Source organism: Cyprinodon variegatus, unplaced genomic scaffold (genome assembly GCF_000732505.1).
Source record: "Cyprinodon variegatus isolate N-32 unplaced genomic scaffold, C_variegatus-1.0 Scaffold286, whole genome shotgun sequence".
Classification (NCBI taxonomy): domain Eukaryota; kingdom Metazoa; phylum Chordata; class Actinopteri; order Cyprinodontiformes; family Cyprinodontidae; genus Cyprinodon; species Cyprinodon variegatus.
In genome coordinates this window covers 643830-653959 of record NW_015150739.1, presented here as the reverse complement: position 1 = coordinate 653959, position 10130 = coordinate 643830, and the positions used below count along the sequence as shown (strand labels likewise).

General features: G+C 36.3%; 1 protein-coding gene across 1 annotated transcript in view; it reads right to left on the bottom strand.

The window, feature by feature from the left end:
• Window positions 1–10130, bottom strand: part of LOC107090247 (dual specificity mitogen-activated protein kinase kinase 6) — a 42756-nt gene that overhangs the window by 9760 nt on the left and 22866 nt on the right. Inside the window, exons 2-7 of the mRNA XM_015383519.1 lie at window positions 5416–5479; window positions 4330–4378; window positions 3743–3856; window positions 2796–2915; window positions 1434–1550; window positions 1290–1341 (exon numbers count right to left, since the gene is read on the bottom strand). Of these exons, the coding sequence (XP_015239005.1) occupies window positions 1290–1341; window positions 1434–1550; window positions 2796–2915; window positions 3743–3856; window positions 4330–4378; window positions 5416–5479 (516 nt within the window). The remainder of the gene's footprint in view (window positions 1–1289; window positions 1342–1433; window positions 1551–2795; window positions 2916–3742; window positions 3857–4329; window positions 4379–5415; window positions 5480–10130) is intronic.

Sequence of the window (10130 nt, the reverse complement as noted above, 5' to 3'; positions counted from 1 at the left end):
TGCTATTGCACCATGACGCAAACATGAGACTGCTGTTTTTTTCAGTTTGTTTATGTTGAAGTGTGTGTGTCCCCATCAAATAAACTTTAAATTAAATGAAACCATGCCCAACTACTTTCTTCCCTGCAAACAGACAGACTTTTCAGGAATCTTTCAGCAAATCTCAGTCAGACCTTCAATTATTTCTGAGGGTCTTTGATAGATTTTTTACAGCTGAGCAAAGTTCCCCCTAGTAGTAAGAAAGGTGCTGCTTGGCCTTTTAATCCTTACCCATTTAGCTGAACTATAGTCTCTCCTTACAAGTTTAAAAGGTCATGGGGTAGAAATTTAAAAGTCGTAGGGAAGCGGCTGTTCCAAGGGTTGTATTCCCGAATTCTCCCAAGTGGTGAACGACTTTACACGAGTGAATAAAGTGAATGTGATTGGTCGTTTATCAAGAGGACGGGGTGGTTGTGGTGGAAGGTTTGCAAACAAGTTTGACTGTAGCCGGTTTCTCTGAAGCATCGTTGCCAACCGGTTAGTAACTTAGTGCTAGTAGGTTCCCAATGGGAAAATACATTGGGACCAAGTAGCACTAAATTGGTGACTTAGAAACGACACTGTCAAGGAACGCTAGCAGAAACATGCAAGAGGAGGAGAGTTTTGTGTCGGAGGTCGTGGATTACTAGAAGCTTGGTTTGGTGTAGAAGGCTTACAGCCGTACATGTTTGAGCCCTTGCTTCGCAACACTGCCAGTTATGTTAGCTCTACGCCTGCCAAAGATGCAGAATACGTCCATCCCTGTGAACACTGGGACTTAATACCTGGCTAATTATAAAGCACATAGCAAGGAAAGAAAGAAAGAAAAAGAGTAGGATAGAATGGCACATTTAACTAAATTAATTTAATAAATGAAACAAGGAAGAAGCGATCCCGATGTTACTAATGGATAGTAGGTTAGGTCTGGAAAATCAGATATATTTCCATACTTTTCCAGACTGCATAGGAACCCTGTCCGGTCATGCTGACTCAGTCATTCTGGCCATTTGAGATTTGAAATGTGTTGATGCATAAAGGAAAGCAACTGACTGAGGAGCAGAGTTTATTAGAACAACGGCAGGAAACCAAAGACATTCAACTGCAGAGTGCTCCTCAGCAGACCCAGATGCTCATTTCAGAATTTTTCTCAATCATAATGATGCCGTTATGATCCTTTAATAGGATCCGGAAATAGTCTAAAGGAAGGAAGCGGCTGTCTGGATATTGACAGGATCTCAGAGAGTTAAATGGATTTCCACTCAGCCTCTTACCTCTGTGGATGACTTGCAGATTGCTGTGCAGATGCTCCAGAGCCTTTACTATCTGTAATAACAGAGACAGCTTATAAGCAAACAAGTGTTGCGTAACAAATATCTGGAGCATGTTTTCATGTGCTGCTGCTGAAATGAACCCACAGAGACGGCGATTTTTCCCAGGATGTCTTCAGGAATGGTCAAACCTTTCTCGATCACCTGCTTGTAGAACTTATCCAGGGAGGTGTCCATCAGCTCCATGCAGATCCAGACGTCGCCCTGGCAACAGATAGGAGGAAGGGGGAGGTTAGCAGCCTTACTACAATCAAGAGGTTTTAAAATCTGAGGCAATACCGGGAGATCCTCATTCACTGTTTCAGGAAGTTTTATTAAAAATCCCTAAAAGAGGATTGAATGGGCAGAATGTGAGGAAAAAAGGTGCAGATTTAGTCTTTCGTTCAGCAATGGATGCAGAAACAGCTCACATATGTTCTTCTAATATAAGAAGATAATTTTCTATTGAGGTTTCCTTTTTTCTATTGCTGTCACATTATTTTTTATTTTTGTTCTAAAAATCCCAGGGAAATAATCTTACTGATGCCATGGATCAAAACACAAGAGGTAAGATTGTTCTTTCTCATTAGGTGACTACTGTAGTTAACTGGTCTGACTGGAATTTATTAGAAGGCATCAACGTAAAAGCAGTTAAATACAAAAAGATGACAATTTTCTGGAATGTATTTGTAAATTCAAGCATTATAATGTGATAAGCCAACCGAAAAAGGCTGTAAACAGGTTAAATGCATTGAGATTATTTTCGATATGGAATTTAAGAAGAATGTTTTATTGTTAAAAAAATAACTTCTTCTCTCAATTCTCACGTCTCGTGTATCTCTTCGGGACTTTAATTGTTTGTGCTGCACACCTAATATGATAATCCTAGCTTTAAAGGTACAGGTTTTGGTTTAATCATATAAATATCCTACATTATTATTATTAACCATCTTTAAATATAGCAGGGGAAAAAAAATCACAGCATTTTATTAACTTGTGGTGAAGCTTTGACATATTGATTTAAATCCAGTAACTTTCAATCTACTGAAGTTTTTAATACTTTTGTCTTTTTTGTTGAGCTGTGAAATATTGACTAAAAATAACAAAATTATTCATTTATTATTAAGTATTTTGAATACTTTCTCAGTAAAATCAATTGTTTTTTTAACAAAAACAAATTGGATAGTGTTGCACATTAATGTTTATAATGTTATTTTACTGAAATCTGAATATTGCAGAAATCATCAAATTTCGTTTCGGAATATTCTTTGATTCTTTTTATCTTCCCACAAAAAACAAAAATAAAACTAAAGATCCATCATACAGCTAGCAATCAGTTGCTTTAAAATGGCTCAATTTCAAAATAAAATAAAAAAAAAACAAGCTAAAAATATTCTTTAAGCTTTATAAAGAGCTGAGCTGATATTTTTTCCTTAGTGTCTTCTTATAAATTCTTCACTGTGGTCATACCTCTCTGAACAGCGCTCCATAGAAGGTGACTGTGTAGAAACAGTCCACTGTCCTCATGGAGATGTCCAAGTCCATCAGCAGCCTCTTCTGCTCCTGAGTGTTGACGGTGGCCCGAATCCGCTGGAATGGCAGCCAATACAACAAGTTATCAGAACGGCTGTCTGTATCAATGCTAACATTGCTGTTTATGTTTTATTTACCAAATAAATTAAACCAAAATCTAATTAAGGCAAATCTTCGGCAACAACAAAGCTTTAGGGACCATCTTTAGCATTAGCTTTGCTCGCCCTTTACAGCACATTTCAATTTGGAGACATCTGCTGGTGCACATTTGTTTGCAACTTTATGAATATAAAATGTGCAGCCATATTTTTATAAAGAGAAGACAATTTAATAACTGCTGATACTTAACAAGATAGATGAAGCCTTGGCAGTTTCTCTTTCATGTCTCCAAGCGCTGCTCAATCTGTTCTTGGGTTGAATTTGCAAATAATTCTTATCATAGAATGATGTGTTCCAAATGGTTTGACCTTATAGCCTTTCTAATTTGTGCACAGTTGCTTCGAAGGTCATTGCTAGTTTCTTTCCAACCTGGCATTATATAATCACGCATCTCTGTCTTTGCTTGCTTTTGCAGAAGTGGGAACACTTCTGCAAAAGCATAGCGTAGCTAATTGTCTGGACCCTGGTCTAATCAGGATGCCTCTCATGACAATTCATCCCCCATTCTTCAAACTTAAATACAGACAACAGTCTTCTGGAGCAAAGATACTGGCTGCACATAGCTGCTCTGCACAGCCTCAAGTGAAATAAAACATTCCTTCAACATTTAAACAGAATCAATGACTTTAAAAGGTAACCTGTGATGCTTAGAGTTGGTGTGTGACTAAAGTCAATAAGCAGAGTCAGTCTTTATCGGATCTTCTGGGTGACTTTGATTCCCTTACCTTAACAGCCATGATCAGACCACTGGGCACGTGCCTCATTTTGTCCACCACACCGTACGCTCCTCGACCGAGCTCGCATATCTGCTCCAGATCATCAGCTTTCACCTCACATTTCTGCTCCAAACACAGCGAGAGGACAACGTCAGAGGGGGAAGAACCCTTCACAACCAATATCTGCTTCATGTCAGCAGAGCTGCCAGTTGACTTTAGGGTTTTATTCACATACAAGACGCAAAATAACCTTTTTTTTCTTCTGTTTTTCTTTTTCCTCTTTGAAAAGAAAAAAAAAATCTAGCCCTTCTGCCAATGGAAAATTCCTATTATTTGAGGAGTTTAAAATAAACATTTTTATAGCATGATGGGCATTAAAGAGCATTCCAGTTTTCCCACAATCTGAAATGGTAGAGACAGCAGTAATGCCCACCGGAGCGTTCTTTACAGCCAACAGAGGCTGTTCTGAGCCAGCTAGAGTGGATAAACGGTAAATAGAGCAGGAGAAGGAATAAAAGTCCACAGTGAGATGCTACAGCAAACAGAAAAGCTGAATGGGGTCAGGAAAGGTGGAACAAAAGAAAAAACAGAATTACCTTTTCTCCGATTGTTACGTGAGCCTTTGAGTCCAAATCTCTGGGGGGTCTGAAAAACACAAAAGGTAGAGTTATTACATCAACTGGTTTAACTGGACTTTAAAGGCTGCAAAAAAAAAAAAAAAAAAAAACAACGGCAAGAAAAGGCCTCCAATGACTGAAACACAGAGCAAAAATAAATATTTAATGTTCTGTTAATATTTTTCCCACTCATCCAAAGTGGATGAAAGGATGCCAACAGTATTTTCTTAATTTTTCATCTTACAGCCTTCTTTTTTTCTTTCATTTTTAAAATAAAAAATTCATTTTTACAGAAAAATACATGCAAAAAGATGATTATAAAAGAAGCAAATAAAAGATGAAAAGAAAGTTAATAAAATAAATGAAAATGAAAACTAATTTGAAATAGAAATTTGGAAGGAAAAACAATAAGAGCAAACATACAAATAATGTAAAAGATAGTTTAATCCTAAGCCTAAATCTAAATATTGATACGCAGGAAAATTTTCAATACTTGGTACCATGGAAACAAAAAATGCCAAAATAACTGAAGGCATAAAATTATTTATTAACAGGAAAAACTAACTTTTTTTCTAATCTGGGGTGCTTTCTCAATAATAAAAGATTATATTAATTAGGTGTGCAAATAAATGTAAAATTAATAACCCAAATATAAGACAGTTTGACTATATGTTTTTAGGTTGTGCAAATAATCTAGAAATTTCAAGATAAAAATATTTTAAAAATAAACACAAACATGAGTTAAGTATCCACAACATGCTAAATTTGTATTGTATCCAGATACAGTGCTTGGTAATCAATAGTTTTTACAACCTGCTGTTTATATCTGAAAAAAAAGTTTATTATTGTCAAATTTAAACACGAAGATTGAAACATGAGTTTTCGGGTATTAATGATCAAAAACAAGCCGAGAGCAGAAATCTGCCTGCTGATCTGCAGGATTTCTTCCGGTTGGTCTGTGGATTTGTTTTTCCGATGTTCAGCAGTACGACAGGGTTGAGATAAGATGTGCTGAGCAGGAAGTAAGGATCAATACAGTGCAGGATTGGAGCAAAACAGTCTTACACTGCTGCAGGTGCAGGCTGCTCAAACACCTCTTTGGAGAGCTTCAGGACCGGCTTCTTCTTACCTGAAAACAGAGAGGAGGGGAATTAGAGGACAAACAGCAAAAAGCTGCAAATGTTTAAGAAGAATCCCCTTTTAACACAGCTGTTTGCAAAATCCCTGATTAAACCATTCCAGTCCATCTTAAATGTAAAATTTATCCACACTTCTAAAACCCAATAAAGTCATATTTAAAGAAAGCTTTGCCTCATGTTTTTCAGCAGTTTACTGATAAATTGTTCCTAGTTTTCAATATTTTTATTTTTATTGGCCTTGACTTTTATACTGCAGATGGCAGACGGCAAACAAATTCCAACAGCATAAAGTGCCTCAGTTATGCCTCAATAAAAATATTGTATTTATAATTAGTGCTGCAGATACAGTTAAAAATGGATCTTTAAAAAGAAAACGGGTGAATCTAAAAATAGTTTAAAAAGAAAAAGGATTTTATCACTGCTTGTGTTGTGTGTAATGTCATTCTGCCTTCAGGAGATTTACTGTTTACAAACCCAAAGCCTCTCACAAGCTCTTCTATTCATTGAAAAAAAAAAGTGTGCATATAACAGTTTCCTGTAACCAGATCCAAGATAAACTGTGAAAGATCAAATGAGAATTTCGCTGCTGCAAAATAAATCACACAAGAAAAGGCCACTTCTGTATGTCCCGAATCATAGAGTTTAACTGAGATGCAGCAGAATGGACATTAATGGTTTCTACTTTACAAAGTCGGTGGTGAATAAAGCATGGAAAATGAACAGGAGGCTAAGCATGCTATGTGACAGCGTAAAAAAAAATTATTGGTAGCTGTTGTTTAATGAAAGAAAAACCCACAATCGTGACAAAAATAACTTGGGTTTGACAAAAGTAATAATAACATAATAATAAAACCAGACATTGCAAACCAGGATTAAAAATGTTTAGAAAGCGGAAAACTTTCTGTCTTTTCTCTTTGTTTGTCGGGGCAAAAAAAAAAAAAAAACTAGAAAACACAGACAATGCATGAACTTTCTGTTATAGTCCGTGATTTTGTTTTTGCTTGCGCATATTTTCTAACTTAATGACCAATGGACGGCTTTGACTTGTACACTTCATGATAAACTAAAGGCTTCAAAAGTGATTTGATGTGGTTAAACCTAGATATCAGATTATTCGCAGTAACCTCTGGTATTTTATGGCTGAAGAAGGTTGTAGGTTTGAAACCCAAATGTGGCTTTTCATTGTGGTACTTGCATGTTCGTCCCCTGCGCCTGGATTTACAGTGGCATTTCTTTTCTCTTGTTTCCATGTCATTTGACATTTTGGGAAAAATTAAAATTAAAAATAGCTTTTTTTTGTCCACAAGTGGAAAAAAAATTAGGTCAATTTTGTAGAAAATCAAGTATAGTTACATTTTTTCATAGGTGTTAATTTTGGAGCAATCACTTTCAGTATTCAATATTATCTCAAAATGAACACACCTCTACAGTATTCCTCCATCTTATTTTTATAAGTCCTTTGAGGTTCTGATCTGGATAAAATATTTGAAACTTATAATGAATTTAATTTTAAAACTAATTCGGCAGTGAACAAACATTCTGAAGGTGTCTCTGTTAAAGCCTCCTTATTAGTAAATAATGTTTAAAATAATGAAAAACAAAACATAAAAAATAATTTACTTTTACACCAGGGGGAAATTGTAGCAGTTTATCTAAATCCAACTAAAATTCTATAAAGAAAATCACATTACTTAACATGATGTTTATTATCATTTATGATTATTAAACATTGAACATGCTTTAGTTTAAATCCCTGTACAAAAGACATACATAACGGAAAAGCAAAAATAAAAGTCAGGATTGTATTCTAAGAATTAGGGTCTGAAAAACTTATTTGTATATTTGTAAGAAATAAAGGATGACACAAAACTTAAGACCTCTAATAAAACTTAAGATCAAACTTTATTCTAGTAGAATAAACTCCTCTAGTGAGATGTATTCTCCATTATATAAAAGACTAAATATAATTGTTACAAAACTAAACCAAAGCTTAATAAGAAATCAGACTATTCATCTCCCAGGGTTGCAGCTACAGTCAGTAGCTTTTTATTATTGTTATTACATCTTTGTATTTCAGTGCTAGATTTATCTAGAATAGCATAGAAATTAGGGCTCAAACAATTAATCGGATTAATCGATTATTGAAATAATTGTTAACTAATTTTGTAATCGATTAATCTTTAACTGGAGTATAGAGACTCTAAAACATGCATTTAGCTGACAGAGTGACCCGCTTGGAGCAGTAATTATATCAAAATTGTAAAAAATAAATAAAAAAAACATTATGCATTAAAGAAAAAAAAAAAATAGTTTTCATCTGTCAATATGCTCTATCCAGAACTTCTCAAGTGGAAAATTTAAATTTCGTAAAAATCCTTCTTTAAGGAACTTTTGGCTATCCAATTATGAATTTATTAATCGACAAAATAAGACAGATTAATCGATTTGCAAAACAATCGTTAGCTGCAGCCCCAATAGAAATGCATATCAAATTCCATTCAATTCCACCCAGAAATCCTAGTAGGATTTCAGCCATCTAATGGTTCAGCTCTCAAACGGCACTCAAGACAAAAGCAGAGAGTCCCAAGGTTTTACATACCAAAATGCAAACGGAAATATTGCTCTTAAAATGCAAAGTCTAATATCAGTTGTAACCTTTCTGTGCCTTTCTGAGCTTGCTTGTGTAAACGTCGATAATCCTGGGGTCTGAGTGAAGAAGGAGGGCAGACCGATGAGACTCCAGAGGATGGCTTCACTGGCAGCAGAGCATACCACAAGATAAAAGCATGCTTAGCTTCTTAACATAGCTCAGGATGAAAGAACAGTTGATCTTCCTGCTAAGCTTTCTGCCCTTTTTTTTTCCAACCACAACATAGTCTGGAGAGCATATTATATAAAAATCTTCGGTTCAATAATAACATGCAGAAAAACAACAGATGGAGATTGAGGCTTCTAATTTTTTTTAACTCTAGCAGTAAAAATTAAATTTTTTGTTTCATGATTACAAATAAAAAGAAATGTTACCATCATCCCTCTCTGGGTGTCTTAAATTTTGAACAGGTTCATCTTCTACAGTTTACCGCTTCCATCAGTACTTACGATTAAATGCAGTGTCTGGCTCCAGATCCTAACTAAATGTAAGACATAAGAGGAAGTGGAGGTCTGGCAGCCCAGGTGTTTTCGCCTCATATGACTCTGCTGCATTGACAGTTAAGCAGCAGTACGCTTTGTTAACCATGACTGCTTTCTGTGAGTTGTTGGATCACAGGTTGAATCTGGCTGAAACCACCTCAGACCGGGTCGGAGAAGATCAACCCAGTCCTCGTTTCCTCACGGCTGGTTTAAGGTATCCAGGAGGGAATGGAAAAGGATCTGTTGTTGGCACTTTGATAACTACTAAAAGTACGTTAATACATGTGCATATGTTCCCTTTTTGTACGGTAAATAAACCCAATGGAATATGAAGTGGTTAAAAACGAGTGTCGTATCTTCTAAAATCATTAACGCAGAAAACTAACAGTAAAAGCAACATCGTAAAACACAAATGAAAAAAATTTAGTATTTTTTTTGTTAGGTAATAGAGCTGAATTGTATCTAAGGCTAAATGTAAAGATAAGCTCATAAGAGAAAACTACAACAACAGACTCTTTCTGCCGACGTTACAGTTGCGTCAGAACTGGAAGCGGCCACTACAAACCAGCACAAGGTTGGGTAAAAAATGTCATTGTGTGCTGTTGGTTACCATAATCGATGGAGTAAAGGCAATTTTACATTTTATCGTACACCTGCTGCCAATGCCAGAAACAAAAACCGCCATCAGCTGTGTTTAAACGTAATAAAAAGAGTGGAGCGGACAGAAAATATTAGCAAAAATGATGCCCCATATATACAGCGCAACTTCATATCAGGTAAGTTTGGATAAATAAAACACTGGCTTTCATTAGTATGGATTATGGTCTGCTTAAGAAGCGTTATATAGAGGTTTCTCATAATGCTATGTGCCACTTATTGAAACTGAGTAACAGTTATTTCACTCATAATGCAGATATTTTCTTTTAGCTAATGGTTAATTAAGTTTGTTCGTAGTAAAACTCAGTTTCTCTGTACTATACATGGCTAGGTTTCTCCATCAGGTAGGTGTGGATGTCAGTGGACTCAACTGAAGGTAATCATGTCAGATCTTCTATCCATGGAGCGATAACATTGCATAACTTTCCATCCGTTAATATTCTTTTTTTAAGTAACTATCACACTCCCAGTTAGTGAGCAAAACTTACATATTCAGATAAAATCTGGTTTTCCAAAGCTATTTTGAAAAATATTTGCAAAATGAATGAATGGTCCTACTGGAACATCCTAGGACCCAAGAGCAGGGCCTGACTCCTTGCTTTTTTTATGCTCCACACTGATGAGAGGTGCCTGTGTCTGCTGGCACGCTGATGGCTCTCTTGGTGTGAGGTTGGGTACTTTGGTGGGCTTTGTCTCATTACTGGTGGCTGCCAGGCCAGGCTTAGGCCTCCTGACCCTGTGGGGTCCACAATGGGGGCTGGAGCACCCCCTGGCCTCGGACCCCTGGACTCTCACCCAGGTCTACCGGCTGTCGCAGAGACATCGAGCTCACTGCCCCAACCTCGGCAATAT